The sequence below is a fragment of the Heterocephalus glaber genome, unplaced genomic scaffold (genome assembly GCF_053883595.1).
Source record: "Heterocephalus glaber isolate CG9 unplaced genomic scaffold, H.glaber_assembly_v1.0 deba00001472, whole genome shotgun sequence".
Lineage (NCBI taxonomy): Eukaryota > Metazoa > Chordata > Mammalia > Rodentia > Bathyergidae > Heterocephalus > Heterocephalus glaber.
The window spans coordinates 57,450,873-57,473,441 of record NW_028258315.1 but is presented as its reverse complement, the minus strand read 5'-3'; the positions used below and the strand labels follow the sequence as shown (position 1 = coordinate 57,473,441).

At 35.7% G+C, this 22,569-nt stretch overlaps 1 protein-coding gene across 11 annotated transcripts in view; it reads right to left on the bottom strand.

Moving 5' to 3' along the window:
* The window catches only part of Cntn4 (contactin 4), a 955,384-nt gene that overhangs the window by 200,626 nt on the left and 732,189 nt on the right, over positions 1 to 22,569 (bottom strand). For all 11 annotated transcript variants that reach the window (XM_004854222.3, XM_087182038.1, XM_087182036.1 and 8 more), the window contains 2 exons: positions 11,603 to 11,705; positions 8,252 to 8,436 (listed from right to left, as the gene is read on the bottom strand). In XM_004854222.3, coding sequence (XP_004854279.2) covers positions 8,252 to 8,436; positions 11,603 to 11,705 — 288 coding nt within the window. The remainder of the gene's footprint in view (positions 1 to 8,251; positions 8,437 to 11,602; positions 11,706 to 22,569) is intronic.

Sequence of the window (22,569 nt, the reverse complement as noted above, 5' to 3'; positions counted from 1 at the left end):
AATTGATAATGCAAAATAGGAAGAAAAGGTCCAAAGGAGTAGGGGTAGTGGGAGGGGCAGGGGAAAGGAAAGAAGCAAAAGGGAAATTGATGAGAAATGGAAAAAATGGAAATAAAGTCTTTGTAAATAGAGAAGGGTGGAGGGGGTGAAGGGAGGGCTAGGAATGGGGAACAAATAAGAACCAAGATGCATTATGTAAAGGTACAATTCCCAGTGAGAAATGGGATTGTGTTGTATTCCTACAATGTACCAATAAAAGAATAAAAAAAAAAAGAGCCTGAAGATAATTGCTTGGCTTCAGTTTACCATCTATAAACACTTCTAAAATCTTTATCTCCAGACTTGGTTTCTTAAACTGTTAATAGAATCATGAAGATAATCTCAGTGTAGCTCAAATCCAATGTTTCAGTATTGGCATTAAAACTATTCACTTCCCAATGTTGTTTTAAAGAATCTTCCAGAATTATAAATTTTTCTCAAACTCCTGACTTCCTTTGCAGACATCACTGAAAGGAAGGACCAATTCTATCATTCTGGGGGTCACACTCAACTTCAACCTTTAGTCAGCTGTAATAATCTCCATTATCCATTTCCCATGCACCAAGCATTACCCTCCCATCTTCTCAATTTTCAAACACAATTTTATGAATTGAAGTATGAGTTTTTGAAGATATCTTCAAGTACAGCAGTCTTGCATTGTTCTAAATGTTAGCACTTCTTGAAAATTTCATTTAAACAAATGTAATTCAATGACTACATACACAAGTACTTTACAAATACTGTGTTGATGCCATATTTTGTATTGTTGTAAGAGCTTTGTATTTGGAGCCTGGATGTTGAAAGCCTAAATCTTCTCCTCTGAACTGATGGAAGGGTGAATTTGATGATATCTAAAGTTATCTTTTGACTTTAGTATGCAAAGCCTTTGGCCTTTAGATTGCTTCTTAGACCAGGTTTTCTGGCTGTTCTGTTTTTGTTTTTTTCATACACACACTCATACTTATTGTCTCCATCTCTGTGGAAGCTACAGTTGCCCTTTGCTTCAGGCCACAGAAAGCTGAAGAGGTAATATATGGTCAATCCACTTGAGGAGAGCAAAGATCAACTCTAGACAACCTGCCAGAACCAACTCCGTGGAGATGCACTAGAAGGCAATCTAAAGTGGGAAAATTTCTACTAATATATATTCATCAGCAAATGAAACAAATATGATTATAAATAGTAATCTGTGTATAAGATAATGTGTAAGGTCTGTGAATGTGCTTCACATGCTATAAATGTTACACAAATTAAGAGAACTTTACCTTTATTTCATATATTTAGGTTAATAGTTAAAGCTCTCTTTCATCTGTTCCACCAAGTTTTCTTACTTTCTTTCCATCTGTGCCAGGGGAACCCACAGATACTGTAAAATAAGTTTTTTTCCCCCCTCAATTCCAATAAGCCAGTTCCCACCTCCAAACCTTTGTATCATCTTGTCTTTTAGGAATGTTCTCCTTCCCTTTATCACCTAGTAAGTTTTTTACTCTGCAGTAAAGCAAACACACTCTACAGTATGAATCATTTGTGTTCTCGAAATTGCATTCCTCCTGACCGTGCACAGCTAATCTGGCACCAAAAGCCAAGTGCCATCCTTTGTATTATTTTTCTGTATTTTGGTTTACTTGTTTATAGTTAACTAATTTCTATAAAATGCATAGTCATTTCTTCTCAGAGGTGCTGTATTCAATTTAGAATCTTATAAATGAACCATATAATTAAAAAACTAAATCAGCAACATGTTCATTTTTTAAAAGCCTTTAGGACTGATTCACTAAGCCCAATTCTACCCATATAAGCCAAGCTATGATTCTAGTCTAACGTGGATTCATTTCTTTACATTTTTTTAATCTTCACTTTAGCCTCTACATTGAGTATCTCTGAATCTGCTCCCTTTGAGCTGAATTCATCGCATTTTCCTTTCCCTCCCTATCTCAGGCCTCAAATACAATTAATCATATACACTCACAGAATATCTTACCAGCATCACATATGTATACCATTTCAACACCACATAACAATGTGCATGCTAAGTATTATGTACCCCATTTTATAAATGAGGTTCCAAGATGTTAAGGTCCAGATTCAGAAGTGGCTTGCTTAAGACTGGCATATAGGCCTACTCAGCTCCAATGTCTGTTTTCTACCTAGAGTTTCTCAAGATATGTCTAATCAGTCAACAATGGCAGTGGTGATATTTCTTTGGACATGGGTTCTCAAAGTGTAACCTCAGGACCACTGTAGGTCCCAATGTCCCTGCAGGGAGTCCGTGAGATTCTTTCTTTCTAACCACACCTGTGTGAGATCACACACTGTTCATGTACTTCAACCAAAAACCAAATCTAACATCACACAATAGAACAAATACAGAAAAACGCACAAAGTTCTAGTTTTCTTCCATGTCTATGAACTTAACATTTAAAGGATTTGCAAAAAATATAAATAATGCCACCCACCTCAAAAACTTTTTTTTATTCAAATATAGTCAGTTTTCTTAAAATGTGTAAATTGTGATAAGATGCAGTTTGTATTTTTGTCATTTTAAAATGAATTAAGTATTAAATTAAATCCTCAGATTTACTTAATAATAGTATGGTAGATATTGGTAGATATAACCCAGATAAACAAAAGTTCTTTGAGACTTTCAGTAACTTTGCAGCGTAGAAAGGACTCTAGAAACCAAAAGTTTGAGAACTCTTTTATTAGATAAGCAAAAGAACTGTCAGATAAACGGATCAACTTATGCAAAACTCGGACAAGTAAATTTAAACAACACTTCTTAATGGGTAAAAAGTGTAACAGCTACATTTTGCTTTCTATGACAATATAGAGAGACTTGAAAAATATTTCAATATATTGGCCTTGAAATCATTCTTTCTTTCATGGTGTAGGATTTCTCTTGAGCTTTTGCTCCCACTCCTATATTATTTCTCACCGAATGTCATCCACAACATGTTCTCAGTGTGCTCTCCTTGAAAAACTGCAGCAACTCACTTTATTAGAATATCCAGATGAAAGAAAGAAACAAAACATCTTGACTTTAACTTAACGGATGCTCAAGAGAACATTAGTGTCTCAGTACCAGATCTTTCCAGGACAATTAAGCAGACTATTTGCTCCTCTGTGATATTTCCTTATCTATTGGGTTCATTTTTTGGTCACTTTGTCCTTTAACCCACTTTATAGGGCTGAATATCATCTAGCAATCACATACACATGACACATCTGTGGGAATCAGTATGCTGTACTACAAAATGCTTTGTAGTCACTTCCTGACGACCTTAGAGATACTCAAACACCATTTGCGGTGTCATCAAGTCTACAGTTTTGCCTTTAGAGCCAAAGAACTGTAGCACACAAGGTCTAGACATATATCCTACGTGTAATTGGAAGAAGAAAAGAAGAGCTCTCTGGAACTCAGCAATCAAGTGATCAACTTAAAAACCAAAAGTGAAAAAGTTAAGTGTTCACCCAGATATTTTCATGTATGCCGCTCTTATAGAAAATATGCAGAAAGAGTATCTGGCTGATTGGTGCATTTTAAGAATTTTTATTAGTAGGAAAGTAACACATGTAGTAGAGCAGAAAGAGCAGCTCTAGCTGGGCATTGTGGCATACACCTGTAATCCTAGCACTCAGGAGGGTGAGGCAGAAGGATTACTAGGAGTTCAAGGCCAGCCTGGGCTACACAGTGAGTTCAAGGTCAGCACCCTGCATTACAATGCAAGACCACCCCCCCCCCCCCGCAAGACCAAAACCCCAAAACCAAAAAGAAAAGCAGCTCTAGTAATAGCTCTGATTAGCACTCATTGTATGACCTTGAGTAAGTTATTTTATGTCTCAGGCTATATTTTCTTTATTTCTAAAAATCATAAGGTTGGCCTCAATAATTCTTTCCAGCTTAAGCATTATTAGATTCTATTAAAAACGGTTTTGTTTGCTATCTAAACATAGTATTCCTTATTTCCTAAGGATAAAGATGTCTTTAATCTCCTAAAGCCTCATTATATATGGGAGAAACTGCACAAAGTACTTAATATAAGGTTCACTTATTCCATGGTTCATTCTTCTAAAGGATGACTATGATACTATTTGTGCAAAAAGAAGTGACTACAGAGACACAGTAAAGTAAAAAGATGAGTACTTAGCAAGTGAATTGAGTCCATTTTATAGTTCGTTTTTCTTGCTTAAAAGATAATTGCCTTTGCATTCTCATTCTACTTTGTCTATGTACACTGCCTGCAAAACCTGATATGAAACCAAGCTGTAAGCTTTTGACAGCAGTAGGAGCACTTTCTCTTGCATGTAATTTAATATTCATTTTCACTATATCATTTGGAAGTAGCCTAGCAGAGCAATGGTTCTCACAATGTAGTCCCTAGCCAGTAGCATCAGCATCACCTGCATAATGAATTGAAATGCAAATTTTTGTGTAGTGCTACAGACCTACCAAATCAAAATTGCTGTGTATGGGACCCAGTATTTTGTATTTCAATGAAACTTTAAAGCTATTTTGATACACACTGAAATTTAATAACATCTAGCTCTGCTTCGCACTTTGTAAACTTAAATAGTTTAATCTTGGGAATCACTTTCTTTATCTATAAACTAGGTGGATGTAAGCATAAAATGAGAAAGGTTGGTTGCCTCTAATTCAGAAATGCATATGCAGTCTCTCCATTTCTTTTCCTCCATTGGGTTCTAGTCACCAACATCTCTTTCTGATGGGTTGTTTTGCTTTTGGTCTTTGTCCTCAGAAATGTATTCACCACAAAGCAACCAGAGTGAACTTTTAAGAGCATGATTCAGAGTGAGTCACTGCCCTGTTTACAATGCTCCAATGGCTTTTCATGCACCCAGAATAAAACCTAAACTCCATTTGCCTTACAAAGTATTGCATAGTCTGTACCTTCCTATGTTTCAAAAATTTTGCCCATGTTCACTATGATATAGTTATATAGTACTGGCTTTGTTCTTGCATTTCAAACATTTTAAGTAGTTTTATGCCTCAGAGCCTTTGCACTTCTTGCTTTCTGACTGGAATGTACTTCCCCATGAAAGGCTAGCTCATTTTTACCCTTCAAGTTTCAGCTCAGGACAATTCTCACACAAGGCTTCAATGACTATCTTATTGAAGCCTTTCCTTTGCTTCCAGTTATTTTCTAGCATACCAACCTAATTATTTTCTTCATAACTCATGCCAAAATATGAAAATTTATAGTTCATTTCTTAGTAGTACACTGTCGGTCAACTTTTGCTGAAATATCAGGTCCCTCCAGCTCAAGGATTTGTCTTGGAGTCCTAGTACTATCTAATAGTGCCTAGCACATGGTAGACAATGAAAAGACATTTGTTGAACAAATGAATTTATTAAAGTCATTTGGTAAAATTTCTACCTTTTGTAACAAAGAATCATAACATTCTACCTTTGGAAATAGATCTATTTTTAGGAAGCTTTTCATGTTGAAAAATGACTGAAAAGCAGATTAAAACTAGACCAAGTTTGCCAAGTATAAGTCATGGCACCCTCCCCACCCCTCAAAGAAACAAATAAAGGAAGATTGGGTAGGGTAAAATGTTCTGACTGAACTCATTTCAGTTCTTCACATATACCAAGTACAAGGAGCATATGCTAACCTAAAGACAACCTCAGTAGGAACACACTGACCAGGAAGAGGGGCTTCTATTGTACTAACACAGAGAAGACAAGAACAATGAAATCATGCTAGTAAACCTTTGGAAGAAGCCTAAATGATTTTAGTCCAAGAAGGGAAAAAAATTGTCATTTTTGTCAACAAGCCAGTATATGCATACTTGTGGTTGCTGGAGTAGAGAGTTCATAAATGGAATGCAACAACTTGGAACAACAACAAAAGAAAGTAGGCTTCTAAGCTCATACCTATGGTTTCTAATCCCTGAGCTACAACACCTTAATGTTTTAAGAAATTGTCCTGTCAACAAAGACAGGATATTCATGGATAAGTGACTGGGGCCACCTTCTCCCTTTTGGGAAATCTACTCAGTAATTTTAATTATAATAATTTATTTAACTTGGAAATGTAGGTAGTTGGTTATTAGAAATACAGCACTGAGAAAACCCAGATGCAAAAATTTAAAAAAAGAAATGGGTGGATGGAGTTGACAATCAAGCACTTATGTATAATTAAGCTCTCCTGTGACAGTGAAAGCAATTAGATAATTTCTATGTCACTGATAACTGTAGTTGAGGAAGAACAAAAGAATAACCATAGATGCAATAGCCAAATGTTATGACAGTCAACACTCTGAAAGATTTTCTTATACCAAGGATGCCAGGCAACTTAGGTAAAATTGAGTTATTTTCAGAAAGCAGGCAAATTTTACACTGCCTCTCTACCCCACAAGTGCATGGTGCCAAGTAACTGCATTTAAAAGGCAGACACATCAGTAACACCTAATTTTCATCTCTAGGGTAGGATTCTAAAGGAAAAGTATCATTGCACAAGGCTGTGTGTGTGGGGGGGTGGTGATTCTCCATCATAATAAATGTAAATTATTGTATTTCCAGAGGAAGAAACATAACCACCAGGAAGCACTTATTCCAACCCTGCTTACAGGAAATTTTATGCCTTTTTAACATACTTAAAGCAGGTATTTAACCTAAAAAGAAAACCATGAGAGTGAAAATTACTTTATTCAATTAGTTGAGCAACTCAACATTTAGGAACAACTGCCACTGAATTGAAGTCTGTTTCAACTAAGAATAAAGAGAAAATGCTGCCTAATTACCTAAGTAAGTTCAGATTGTTTGTTGCCCACCTGACATAAGGAAATGATTGCACTGGTGAGAAAAATGAACCATAGACAGTTAAAAATACACAGTAATTGCACCTCACTGAATAAATTTATAACTTTCATTCTTATGTTTTTCCAGACAGTTAATTATGGTCTCTTTTTGCTTTTCAACTAATCAAATGTGATATCAACTACCATATTTAAGAAAGAGCAAAGAACAAATAATCGAGTTTATCATTTGGTATGCATAGAAAGATGAATGATTGAAGACAAGTGCAAATTTATTCAAGCAGCTGTTGCCCAGTTCACTGTGTGAAGAACCTTCTAGAGCTCTGTATACTCTCCCACACCACACCAGCTCCACCAAAGGAATGCAAGTCCAAAATGCTGAGGATCATGTACAGAAGGTCCCTGAAGGCTGGCTGACACTGGAATCCCCCCTAGTTTACAATCAAGCTTCTAAAACACACTATATGATTACTGAATAGTATTCTTTGGCCACATTTTAAAAGCAGAATGCTTTGGAAGATGAATTGGTAAAATAAATGGATTTCTGTGGTATCAGTTATTGTAAAAAATAACTTTTGCTACAATTTGTCCCCACAGAACTACTCTCTCTCATCAATTTAATATGCAATAGTGCTTATTTAAACCATTTAAAAATAATTATCAATCTATAATATTTACTTTCTATATCCCAGAGAAATGAGATTCAGGCATATTCCAGTTTGGCAGAACTCCATTTTCTTTTAAAATGTCTATCCAATGAAATCCTTTTCTCAACTACCAATCAATACCCTAACAGGTTTTCTAGATTAGGCTCAATGATGACCATGTGCTAGAGGTTTTACATTTATATTATGTTTGGATCAATGCTGATGATTTATCAGAATAGCAGCAGCTGCACATAAAAAGTCTTTGGGGCAAGAGAGATTTGTCATGGTCTGCTCTGAGAAGAACTAAATTTGGACAGTGCGCATTTTGAAATGTTCATGGTACCACATTAAATCGCTACCAAATAGGAGCAATTACAAAGGATTAACACAAGCTTCAAATCAAAATTTGAATGAAGCATAAAGCTTTAAACAAAATAAGGCAGAAACAGGAATAACAAACTGTTTCCCTTGTCAGGTTTACAGTCTGATGGGAAGAGGGAAAACAAGCTCCTTTGCAGGTGTGTTCACACTAACATATGTCGCCCAAACACAACAGCCTAATTCCTTCCTCTCTGCTCCATCAACATCCTCACTCCCCACCCTCACTCTCCACACCCAGAATGAGCCAGGGAGCTCTAATTATGAAGGAAGCCAAGAGCTTTACAAAGTCTGATTCCATACAATCCCTAAAAAATAAACAGATCACAAGCTTCTCGGTGTATTATTTTAGTACCAAGAAGTTCTATAATACTGCAAATAATAAAATGGAATCAAAAACTTACCATAAAAAGTCAACTGTCCCCTTGCTACATTTTTTCCTCTAGAATTTTCAGCCACACATTCATATAAGCCAGCATCTTCCTGCTGAAAATTGGGTATTTCAAGAATTCCATTTGACTTGTGCCTTCTGGCTTTCCTTGCTATGGGCTTTCCGTCAGCTCTTCTCCAGGCAATAGTTGGTACTGGGCTGATAGCAAGATTAAAAAGGGGTGAATCAAATTACAGAAAACTGTCTGTTATTTGAATCTATGATAACAGCCCCTTTGTTCTTGGTTCTAAACATATAAGCTCTTTAGAGTGCTTCCTAAACTTCATTCATTCCTATATTAGCATTATGATTTTAACTATATCTATATCTGTAGTATTATTTTACCTAGTGTTTTCCTGAGAATAAAATAACTTTTCTTAATTTTAAATAAGGTAATTTTTCCTCCTGTGCACTATTATTCAAATGAAAACAGATTTTTATATGTTTATTTTTTTCTAATATTTTGTTTTCTAAATCAAACATTAAAATAAAAATGCTTAGGCACATTTGTGATGGTTTTAAGATGGCTGCAAATTCCTGTACACTTCTCCCCCTAAGATGAGATTTAAGCCTTCTTCCCTTGAACCTGGCAGGTTCTCTGGCTACTTTTACTAATAAAAGAAGGTAGAAGTGATGATGCATTGATTTTCAGGGTTGGCATTAAGAAACTGATGGCTTCTACTTTCTGTTTCTTGCAGCATTCTCTGTGAGGCACGAAGGAGAAAACTGAATACCTTGAGAGACAGGCTTCTCTACTGATAGCCTTGGTGAGCTTGGTCTTTCAACATTCTCAAGACACCAAAACCGGGAGGGAGACTTTCCTGAGCTCTCTGCACCCATTCATCAACCAACTCTGTACTATGAGGACCTCAAGTGACTCTGTGCAGAGCAAAAGAGTCACCCAGCCAAGCCTTGCCTGCATTCTTGACCCATGAACTATGAGATATAATAAGATGCTGTTTGTTCTTTCAAAGTCTTCTGTGACAACAGTAACAGAAACAATATAAAGTTACCAATCTTATGTCCAAATAGTGCAAGTACCTTACCTTGAGAAATACCTGAATAATGAACAAGTGATAGCAGAAATAATAAGCTCTAAATTCTCAGAGATTCAATGGTTCATTCGAGGCAACCTGGTTGTTCTCCTTATTGTAATTTATATATTGAGAACTTTACAAATTTATAGCAGGCCATTTGGAAGGTGGTTTGGGGAAACTTTAATTAAAATAGTGAGATAAAGAAAGAAGCAATCGGTAAAGTCTTTATGTAGTCTTAAGGTATCTATCATTCTTCTGCCATAACTGTTTAGAACACATCTTAAATTGCAAGGAGGGCATCACTGAGTCTGCAAATCAATGGTTTAGCGAGCTAACCACAGCTTTTGAGATTGCAGCTTCCTAGCAGGGGATACAATTATTTACTTATTTATTTTTTCACAAATCACTCACAGAGAAGTAATTAGACTAAAGACTTGCTAATCTTTTCTAGGAAACCTGAGATGGTATTTAAAAAATTAAAGCCATCAACTCTACTATATTTGTTTTAAAAGAATTTAAGTTCATTAGACATTTGCTCAGAATGCAGAAAGGGCTCAATCAAAAGTACCTTATGGGTACCTTTACATGCAATGAGATATAATGTAATACATGCCTTTACAAACAACTGTACTTAGATGAAGTCTTTCTCCTTTTAAGTGGGCCTTGATGGGGTGTTTGAACAGCCAGGTATACACACCCAAACATTTCTGTGCAGGCTAGAGGAGACCAATTTGCTTCTTTTGTTTTTATCCTAGTGCCATTCAAGCAGTGTGAATAGACTTTAATTCATATTCTCTTTTGAAGTGTGAACAATGTAAATTTTTCTCTTTCTCCCCAGGTTTTTCAACGTGTCACCCTGCAGAGTTTACCAAATATATACTAAGACTACCTGGTTACTTGCTTTTACTTTTTCCCCAATTGATTTCACACACACACACACACACACACACACACACACACACACACATTTTAAAATACAAAATGCAACCAAATTATACTACATGTAATCTACTTTTATTCTTTTAACAATAAATCATGGACATTTTCTATGTCTTACATGTTATTTTGCAGCTTGACTTTTAATGTCTGTTCAGTGTTCACTCCTGTGGTTATATCATAATTTATTTAATGAGGCAAGTTTCCAGGACATAAAAAAATTACCACTATAGTGTTTGGTACCAAAGTAAAGATCTACTGTAATTCATATAGCCATGATTTAAAAGCATTTGGAAACCAAAATAATTCTGAGTTGAAAATAAAGTGAAAAAAGAAACACTTTCTATGGTAAGACATAACACAAAAATCATCAAAAAATTATAACATGTAGTTATAAAAACTGGGTGAGAGCTAGTGTTATTCCCTTAGTCAATAGGCAGAGGAAAAAAGAGAGGGAGTTAGCAATGGATGGCCAGATAGATGGGACTGGGAGTAGAGACTGAAAAATAAAATTAATATCCATAGAAGATTTAAAAAGTCTCAGTTTGGGGCCGGGGATTTAGCTCAGTGGTTTCGCTGCCTGCTGCGTAAGTGCAAGGACGCGAGTTCGATCCCCAGTACCAAAAAAAAAAGGTCTCACTTTGGTTGAGAGTTTATATTATGGTTGCCAGATCATTTCTGCTGGTTACCAGCACATAAAAACTCCCAGTGATGTGCATTTCACTGTCTTTATGCCGTAGCAGATACTCTATGGAAAAGTTAACTAGCTCCCAAAGTAAACTCTTCTAAGAGTAGTCCAGACTAAATAATAAAGTTGTGAATAATTTTCAGACGAGTCTGTTAAATAGAGACACTCTTAGAGGATATCATGTCTTATCTATCTCTAGACAGAGGAAAAGGGAATCAAAAGTGGAGAGGAGATTGGCAATTTAAAAAGAAATTCAAGAAAAGTTTGATGTATCCTCTGTAAACTGAGGCTAGAACAAAAGTACATATTTTTCCAAATAGTCAGCTTGCCTCTACCTCAAATGAAGGCCATTGTTTTCCTGTCATTTTGGGTTACACAACATGCACATTACTGGCCATAATAATAGAACAAAATACTTTTGCAGGATTGCCCATTCTCCTCTCTTTTGAAGTGTGTCCACCGTGGCAGCCTAATCCTTGCACCATTACATGCCTCTCTTCATAGTGAGGGGGCAGAATCAAAGATGCACACACACAATGACAAGGAGATAGGCTTTGTTTGCTTTTTGGTCACTTTGGAAACACACCGTGAATGGGGTAAGGAAAATTCTACTCCTGTCCAAGCTAAAGGAAAAGCCAGGAGGATGAGAGAAGCCAGCACTTACTTTCCTAAAGCAAAGCACTCCAGCTTGACCGTTGCTCCTTTGGCAGTAGGGACTGTTTCTGGAAACTGCACTTCTATTTTTGGTTCATATTCGCCCATCACCCCTGTGAATAAACAAAGGTGCAAAGACTCAGAGATTCTTTCAAAATGCATGAGTTTCTATGTTAATGTAGGACACCCCTATGTATCATTATGTGCACAATTAATTCCTTCATTTAAAGCAGGTCTTTTCTCTAACAGCCATGAAATTGTGGCTCTTCTCCCAGTTACTGCTAGAGAAAATTTGTATCAGAGTGCTGTACCATCTGCCTTGGATTTAATTTTCCATGCATACTACTTGGCTTCTCAAAAATACTTTTCTATGGAAGTCACATTTGGGGAAAAAAGGCTGATTAAAGTCCTAGTCACTAGGAAAACAATCTTTCTGGAAACATAATGCATAAAAAATAAAATATGATTTTTAAAATACTTGAATGCTTTATGATGTCTATATAAGAAATAATTTTTCTAAGTCTTCCTGTGGCCACAATTTTTATTTTCATTTCCAAAGCCAATCTGAATCAGTCATGAGTTAGTATATGCAAGGTAATATCAAAAGCCTGCATTTTTACTATATTCTGAACCAATAAAAAATAAGAAGCACAATGGAAAACAACATTAAGTTACACCTGCCTTTCCAATAGCTTATTTACCTTGAGAATCATATTCTCTTTCTTTCCCATGAACTGTACCATTATGGTCATGGTAATATCTTAACAAGTTCACAGTTTATAAGTACTTATCAACTTATTTTTATCAATAGATTCTTGACCTTACCTACCACTACTCTAATGTACATTTATTCCTATTCAATTTGTGGTCATTTCCCATGATTTCTGATTCAACTTGGCAATATAAAATTTGGAATTATCTAGTTTATTACACAGTGATAAGAATCTCCATCTCATCTCTCTTTTAGGTTTCTTACAGTGGGAGAAAAAGGACACTAAAGGACTCAGAAGAAAAGATTGAAAATAAGGAATAGACAGGGACAGATGCAGTAACAAGGACAGATGATTTCACTCATTTGCAGGCCCTTTTTATCTATTATTTCAGAGACTGAGAAGCATCAGGAGGACCCACTCAATCTGTGGGAGGAAAACATATCAACTGTGTCAGGTACTTAGAATGTAGCTGGGTTTGCTATGAAGCATTTGATCAAAAATGTAAACTTGAACATAGCTAGGACTGTTGTTGTTTCCTTTCCCCCAGTGGGAGGGAGTATTGTATTTAGAAGAGATTTTGAGAGTATTTCATTCAATGTTCTTAATATTGGCATTCAGTATACACACTTTGGAAAGAGAGCGTCCATGGCTAGCAACCTACTGAAGCAACACTTATCCCTCAAAAGGGTAAAATCATAGTTTGAAACTGCCTTTTCCTTTTAGAAGCAAGACTGTAAGCTCAAAGGGGTCAATCAGTATGTCTTTAGTCCAACAGCAAACTACATAGTTAGTGTTCAAGGTTTAAACTCAGGCCTGATTTCTCATCTTAAATCCTTTACTATAACCTCTCACCAATGCAACAAATAATACTATAAAACTAAACTAAAACACACTAAATCCATGCTTGGCATATTAACATATAAGTCATTTCTCCTTTTGGGGCCAGTCTCTGCCTTCTGGGCTCTCTCACACCTAAGCCTGAGTGTGCCTCTCTATGAGCAACTGCAAAGCTGGCCGTACTAATGTGGTGCATACACTAACAACAACATTCACACACAGCTGCTGAACTTGCTAACAAACAGCCTGTACTGTTGAATCATCATCCCATAAATATCAATAGCATGACTTGGAGCACAGTGAACAAGTTAACACCTTTGAGTGCTGTGTATGTGGCTGTAGATTCGGAAAGCAGTGTTAATTAAAACAAACAAAAAAAAGAACTGCCTTGAGAGAAAGAGGTCTTTTGTCCTCCCAGGAAATCAAGACAGTCTGCATTGCTGTGTTTCATGTGTTGGAGCAAGACGAGACAAAAAGATTAAAATACAAAGAACTAGGATGCCTTAGAAGTGGCTTTTCCACTGCTGCCCTCTTTCTATAAGCATCACATATAAACTGTGCTTCTTTAACCCAGCTATGAAAATTACACCAAGGAGGGGATCTGGGGTGGAGGTAGGTGACAGAGGGGTAAAAGAAGAAGAAGAAGTAAAAAGGATCAAGATGCAGCATGTATATGTACTAATATCCTTTGATGAATATATTTATTATGTATTACAAACATATACTAATAATAAAGCTTCTTTCAAAGCAGTAATATCTTATCCAATCTAGTTTTAAGGAGCTAAAATATCACTGTCAATGTAGACTCAATATCACAGAGCCCTGAACTGCTACCTCCTCATCCTACAATCCTACCTATAAAGCTCTAGACTGGAAGTTGACTATCTCAGGATTTTTTTTTACCAACTTACTTCTGCCTTCCCTGTCCTCTGTATGTCAGACTCTATCTCATGGTGGTCTTTAAATGACCAAAAAGTAATAAAACCTCTTCTGCCTCATTTCTCACTGTTTCCATTAAATTTTGAAAATAAATTTCTGAAGATGTAATTTACTTATCTAAAGTTCATCAATTTTAAGTTGTACAATTCAACGATTTTTAGCAAGTCAACTGACTCATGGATCATCAGTGTAGGTCAGTTTTATAACAGTCCCATCACCCCAGTAAGATCCTTTATCCTCATTTATAGTCAATTCTCATTCCCAGTCTTAGCCACAGGTGACCTCTAATCTGATTTGTTTCTATACATTTATCTTTTCTGGACATTTCACATAAATAGAATCATACATTCTGCATTCTGCGGGTTTTGTGTCTCGCTTCATTTGTTTGGCATGTTTTCAAGGTTTATCCATACTGTAGTATGTGCAGGTAGTCTATTCCTATTTATTGCACAGAAGATTCCACTGTATAGATATACCACATTTTATTTATCTATTTGCTGGTTGTATTAGTTGACTAGGAATGCTATAACAAAGTACCACAAACAAAGTGGCTTAAATTTAAAGAAATATATTCTCTGAGTTCTAGAGGATAGAAGTCATAAGTGTAGGTGTTGATATGGCCATACTCTGTCAACGACTCAAGGAATTTATGACTTCTTTAATTCTTCCCAGGTTCTGGTGGTTGCTGTTAATTCTTTGTGTTCTTCGGTCTGTAGGTGCACCATTCCAATCTCTGCCTCTGTTGTCACATGACATTCTGTGTGTCTTCCTGAGGACACCAGTCACATTAGGCAGGGCTCATCTTACTAAACTTTGACCTAATCTCAACTAATGATATCTACAATGACTGCTTCCAAGTAAGGCCATTCTGAGATACTACAGGTTGGGGCTACAACATACCGTTTAGGGAACACAATTCAACACCAGTTGATGGACATTTGAGTTGCTTTCACTTTTAGCCATTACCAACATTTTTGCATGGACTTTTTTTTTCATTTTTCTTATAGTATCCATGAATTTCACATGGATGACTTTCTCCACTACTTCATGTCTCAGCCCTAATGATACCACCTCAGAGAGGTATTTTTGGATCACCCTATTTGTAAAACAGGTTCCTACCATTGTTCTCTATTAACATCTTGCTTCTTTCATGTTGCATATCACAATTTATAATTCTCTTATTTGTTCATGTGTTTAGTATCTGCTTTCTATCTAGATGATAAAACATAAAACATCAGGTAATGTTTCTTTTTCATTTCTACATTATTCTTCATGTCTGTTTCAGTCTCTTCATATAATAGATGTTCAGTAAATAACTACTGGCACAAAATATTTTGCAAACTTCAGGGCATCTCTCAAATTGCATTTCTGTTTTCTGTCATCTTTATATCTAGATATATTCATGGCATCTCTTCTGTTGTACTTTTTATCATCTTGTGGAATGGAAATCTCTTTTTTTTTCTGATTCTTTCACAAATCCTAGTTTGGTAGCAAGTATGCTAAGTAGGAATGTACAGCAGGTAGGAAAAGATATATGAATGGAGGCTTTTGTACTGTGACCTATAATAGTTTTTAAGTTAAACATGAATTTCTTTCTAGGTATGGAAGTCATTTATTAGGTGTCTTTGTATTTTCTAGGACAAAGTCCTTCACTTAAGATCATCTTTTACTAAAATACATGGTACAGGTTGTTTATCTGGTCATATGGAATGATTTGTTCACTGGATCTTAGCCAAAAGGCTGAGAAGTGATAAACTGGAATGATTTTTTGGTTGATACAGTGATCAAAATTTATGGCTTTAGGAATGCAAGCAAGAGTAATCAGTAATAAGATAGACTGATCTGTATTTATGGCAGTAGTTATGGCACGTAAAGATATGGGGCAGAAAAGAAAGAGCATGCTTTTTACTGTCATTTAAAGAATTTTAATTGTATATAAGATAATAAAAATTAAGAAAGTAATTTTCTTCAGTTATAAACATTTTTTGAAACATCTATGAACTATTTTATTTGATTTGGCTACATCTGGTACAGGCTATATTTTTATTTGAATATTTCTTTCATTTTAACTATTTTGGCCTTTACTTTCTACATTAAATATAAAATTTGTTGTCTTTTTTAAGTTTCCTTAAAACAGGAGTGCACTTTTAAAGTCATGCTTGTAACTACCTGTACACTTTTGAACTGAATTAATATACAGATGTTGTGGTGATGTATAGGCTCATTAGGCTGCAAGAGCAAGGCCATTCATGGAATTGCTCTAAGATCTCTTTTCCATGCTCAAAACTTTCAAAAAGGTAGGAGTATGTAAAGGTTTAACCATTCTACACAACCAAGATAAAGAAGTAAAAGTGTATGTAACATGCGCTGGTTTAACAAGGAAATATAATCTCAGCCATACTGCTTTTCTACTGCATGGACTATATGATTTTAAAAATAGAGACAATTCTTGCATTCAATTTTAAATTATATCTATAATTTTAGACATGAAGTTTAAAATTCTTAATCATTAAAGTGCATTGTCAATGTTTTCTGTTATCTGGAGTAAGAAAGGCACTATAAGAATAGTGAAAGTTATAGCACTTGAAATTCCATGCCTCAAAGTTCTCAAAAGGCAGGAGTTTAGCTCTATTTATCTTCCAGTGAAACTCAATAAATATTCATTTAACATTGACCATAAGTGATGCACTGTGCCTAGCAAGGGTGACATACTGTTGACAACACAGACCCAATCCTTTTCTTCGTGACATTTATAGGCTATTTTCCTTTCATTGCATTGCATAGTAATGAGCATACACAGGCAATGATTGTGTACTAAATAACTGAGTTTACTACATGAGGAAGGCCTAACTAGATATATTTATAGCTGTTTTTTCTGAAGCAGTTCTTCAATTTAAATCACCTGGAGGACTTGAGTTCCTCATTTACTCAGACTTAGGCTGCATTTCAAACAATTCCTCAACTCTGGTTTGAAGAATGCACTTTTCTACCTATGGTATTACAACTCACATTAATAGTCATGTCCTGGGAGCTAGTCATTGAGAGGATACAATTAATGCAGTCCTAAGAGAAGCAAGGACCATCAAGAGCCAGGACTCTGTAAATCACCTGTGGCAGAGGTGGTCCCACTTTCAATTATTAAGATTGACACCAATATCTGTAAAAACATAGAATTTAACAAAATAACTGACAACATACAGAACATTCAGGAGAAATCAGCCACAAACTGTGCTTGTTTAAGTACAATTTGCAGAGCACTGTGTTGGCAGAACGAGGCAAGTTTGTAGAGTTGCATGCCATAAGATTTTGCCAACACCTGCCTTAGCTGGAATCTGTGCTTGATAAATTAAACCACAGAAGGAACATTTACCAACTTCCACACAGTGAGATTTTCTACTGAAAAAAAAAATTGCAAAATTGTTTTATAGAAAGTTCTCACACTGACATTTCAGAAACAAGTCATATGATGTGTGCTTCATTAATCTAAAAATATTTGAAAATATCTGATTAGTCATCAAGTTCCCTTGACTGAGTTTACCATTCTTCTCTTTTAAAAGGTCTGTTTTCTCCTGGGCTGTAAGAATTATATGGAGTCTAGGGAAGTGTCCAATGAATCTCTTCTGTTTCTACCCATTATCCAGTAGGGTAAGTCCCAATGAGCTTGAAGACACAACTGTCCAAACAAATAAGAGTCTCCTAACCCCAAAGAGAAGTTAGGTACCTCAAGGCTGTGTATCATATCTTATACTTAGGGTTTTAAGGTGACCTAAGAAACCCGTGAGAGAAGAAAACAATTCCCATGATTTGACTTAACTCTACACTTCATTCTTTCCTTTTCAATAATTAAAGTGCAGAGATAACCTTTTCCCAGAAGACTATCTTACATAAAAATAGAATGACTATGTATCCCTGCTTGCCTGAGATAGGCTTGGTTTGTCTGAATTTCTGAAATAATTGGCTAAAAATTCCTACTTTCATTAGTTGATCACAAGATTATCTTTAAAGCCAATTGCTGCTTTGAATTACTGCTATACATTCATTCTACTAAACAATTTTTCATATTGTGTTGAACTAACACTTTGCCTCCGTATATGTGGGTCCTACTTCAAGACTTTGGAGGCACACAAAAAAATCTTTTGATGAACAAGCTCTGATTTAAACAAATACTCAGTCTGCTGCCTTATCCAACTCTTAATGGAGCTTGGCTGATTCCCAAGACGAGGCAAAGTTTCCTCACCCAAGGGTGTAAATATGTATATATAATAGGTATATTATAGATACATAATTTCATTGTATCCTTCATCACTCTATGGTAAATAGTCTCACAATGGAAACTTACATGAATTTGCTTTAATTCCCTGTTTTCCCCCTAACATGGCCCTACTTTTCCTTCAATTATGATTAGACTCTTCAATTAGGCTACAATGTATGAGGGCACAGAAAGATTTTTGCATCCTTAGTGGCAAATATACAATTGGCACTCAATATTTGTTAGTTAAATGCATGATCAAAAGACCGATCTAAGTCAACTTTGTGCTGGATACCCTTAGATCTTTCTTTTATTCCAAGTCCTCCTGCCTGCACATTTATTGTTCGGAACTCAGTTCAATAATTTCAGTACAGAATGAAACTTTAGACCTTTTACTAATTTGGAGTTCTCTAAGAATGTTGGTTCCCAGGGGTTAAAATTACGTCTTTTGATTTTCTAGTGTATCATACACAATGTGAATTGAGCAGATGCTTTCTAACTGACTAGCCAAATGATCATCCAAGACCTCTGGCCCTTGTGGACCTGAAATGGAACTGGCTATGCTAGAGGTCTAAAGCTGACTGCCAAGTTCCTAAGCTGGTCAAACCTTCAAAATATCCAGAGCTATTAAGACTCTATTAAATCAGATTAGCAATGGCAGTTTAGCAAAGTATCTCATATTCTTTAGTCATTCAGATGTTCTCTGAATCAAACATGTTTTATGCCTACAAATCCTCAACTGTGATGTTATTAGAGAATTAAAAAGAAGACATGATTGCTATGACAAAGCTACAGAAAAGTTGCATTTGGAAGTGAGAATAAAATAAAGCAAACCAGTTTGGTATAAACTCTAGATCTTAAATAATATAAAATTATGCCTAAGTGGAGGACATACCTTTATATATTGCTCATTTAAATGCTAGATCATCAATGAAAGGTTGTACGTAAAGCATACAATTGAAAAAAGATTCCCTTAATGACTGTGTGTTTGATCTGACCACCAAGTGAATTAAGCTACTTTGTTTATGAGGATAAATTGTAGTTGTTAGGACTCACATGAGAATCTGATTAGTTTGAGGCAATATTAGGAAAGCTTACTATGAATAATTGGCAGGATCATAATGGTCAATACATGATATGGCAGGAATAAGAATTCTCTACAATATTCTTATTTTACCTTTCCATTTTTAAGGTTTCTTTGGTCTTAAATTCAGAACTTTAGAGGAAGGTTTTCATTTGGGCCACAGGGTGGAGGTTTTTTTTTTTTGGTACCAGGGATTGAACTCGGGTCCCTGTGCTTTCAAGGCAAGCGGTGGAACTACTGAGCTAAATCCCCGGCCCTGGAGGTTTAATGATTACAGAGGTAGAGTCTCACAGTGTGGCATACTGTGGCCTAAAAGTATGACTGCATCAAGTTCCAAGTTGTCTGTCAGGATTGGCTGTTATCTGGAAGAAATATGACCCAATGAACAGCATCTATCTATTGATTAACAATAGATATAATCTGGCCTGTGCACGAGTTGAGACTGGTATAAAGTAAGCTAGAAAGTTGTGAGCAGAACCTCACAAGACAAGAAGGAAACTTAGTAACTTATTACAAATCACTATTTTTTATAGCTAAGAAAACTAAAGACCAAAAAAATGTTATGACTGCTTCATGTGAGCTGAGATTAGATCTGGAAAACTGCCCCTGAAATTCCATCACTTTTCCCTCCTTATTTTCTAGTCCAGTACCTTTTCAGCACATCTATTACTGTTCCCCTTCAGAATCCTCTGAATTGGGTACAATCCCCTTTCCCTAGCATCTCTTCTATGTAGAGAAAATATTCAGAAATATCTAATAACCAGTTGCTCAAAGCATGGGGCTATCAACATTTAACTTAGTTCTACTAAGCAAAACAATGAACTGCCAAACCAATTTCCAGCTAGTCTCAAGGAAATCACAGAAAAAGACAAAGGCTAGACAACAGTTTTTGATGCTCAATTATGTATTTGTGTATGTAACATATGTAAACATCCTTAGAGACTTCATTTCATCTTTCCAATTTCACATTTCTACATTCTTTGCATCTAAGAGGAAGTCAGGGATAGTAGCTCAAGATAGAAGAAATAGCAATTATGATTATCATCAAATCCTATTATTTCTCTAATGGTTATGATATATGATGGTATGTTATACCTCTATTTATAGAAATTTAGGGGCAGTTCTCTGAGATGATAATGACGGACTGAGCATCCTGTCTTGTCTCATTGCACAGCTCCTTAGAACTTCTTCTTTCCCCCAAAATAAAGATAAAATTGGGTGATTCCTAAATGCCTTTTAAGCCTAATAATTTGTGTATTAATCCAATTACTAAACATTGTTCTAAAAAGAAAAATCTATAATCATTAGAAACAATGAGAAAATTCAGAGAAGCCAGAAGGAAAAAAAGCATTTGAAATTACACCACTAAATGTTAAGTGCTTTTTTTTTTGTACCAGGGATCGAACTCAGGACCTTGTGCTTGCAAGGCAGGTGAGGCACCACTGAGCTAAATCCCCAGGTAAGGTTAAGTATTTTAAAGTTTAACATTGTTATCATCTTGGAAAGTATTATTCCAACTTTCTCTGTCATTATCCATATTTTAAAGCAGGATAATATTATCTATACTCTATTTTAATCTGTGTATAATTCCTTGAGCATATTTTAGGAAGGAAAGTTATTGATGTTCTACTATTTTTTAACTGTTCAAAGTACTTTATATGCATTTTAAAGAGCAAAATAACTCTGATACATATACTGTTATCCCAATTTTACTTATGAGAAAATAAAGTCAGTGAAGTTAAAATGATACCTCCAAAATCATATAACCAAATGGTGGGGCTTCTACCCAGAAAGTCTCCTGTGTCCTCTCAGGTTGCTTTCTGCCCCATATTTTAGTAACATCTGAAAGGTAGGAAGGTAGAAAAGAGGGAAGCCTGTGAAGTACTGGGGAAAGGGAAGAGCAAGTACCAAAGTCACAAGGAAAATGAAAGTGCTAGGGGCAGGTGGTAAAAACAGTCAATGAGAGGGACATGGGTCACCACGTGTGCTTCTCATCAGGATTTCAGCCAAGGTTCATAGGTGACTTTTGTGATTCACTGGAAGCAATGAATCATATCCCACAACTGCCTAATTGGAACACAAAATAAATTAATCTAGTTCTTTTGTCACACTTGTTCTTAGCAAGGGAAAGGACCAGTTGTGGCAACTGGCTTATTTCAGGCTGGAAACTCCTCTGCCTTGCTTACCACATTTGAAAATTTTGGAAAGAGGCTCTAAAATTTTGAGTCTGCTTCAGTGATCAAAAAGCATAAATTTTCTACTCTCCTTGCATCTATCAGTCAAAATCAGAGGCACTAAATAACAGATCATGTGGAGTAATACTTTAATTTATTTTATTCTCACAGAGCAGACTTTAATAAGAATGTCATCTTTATTTTGCAATCTCCTCTTGATTTACACTTTTCCTTTCTTCTCACCTTCAGAGAAGAGGTAATTAAATAACGTGTTTTGTGCTTAGTAGTATAGCTTGAGTATCCATTTTATGTACTTCCATTTAAATGGGAAAGACATTATGAATTTGCACCATTCAATTCTCATGGAAATTAAGAATGAATGAGTGTTAACTGCTGAAGAATGATATCCTTAGTCTGTTAATTTTGTGATAAAATATTCTAATATAAAACATTTGTCATTTCTATGAAGATGTACTAGACAAGTTGAGATAAATCTGAAAGCCAAGCAAAAGGCAAAGTTGTTACCAACTAGAAGTATACATGACGGTTCTGGATTTTTTGTGCTCCTGAAGTTTTGTTTCCGCCTCCTGAAACAGCAATTTTGAGTGATGCTTATTGTTGGCTATTGTCATAGAGTATCAAAGTCAATATTTTATTACATCTGTGATTTGATACAACAAAAGTGATAATACTGCTGAATGAACATTGTGGCAAATGTGTGCTTTGGGTAGAGGCCAGAGGGGTTGTATTTTTAAGTGATTTCTTACAAAAAGTAGAACATATCTTTTGAAAGTTTCTTCATCTTTAGTTCTAGAGAGGTGGCGCTGACAGCTTTTGACAGAACTGGTAGCTTGCCTACTTTTCTCTAAACTGATAATTGTTCAGTTTTATTTAATACCATGCATCTTAATCCAACATACAGATGTAACTTCTTCCATGTGGCAAACAAGATGGTGGGGCCTAGTACAAAACTGGATGAAA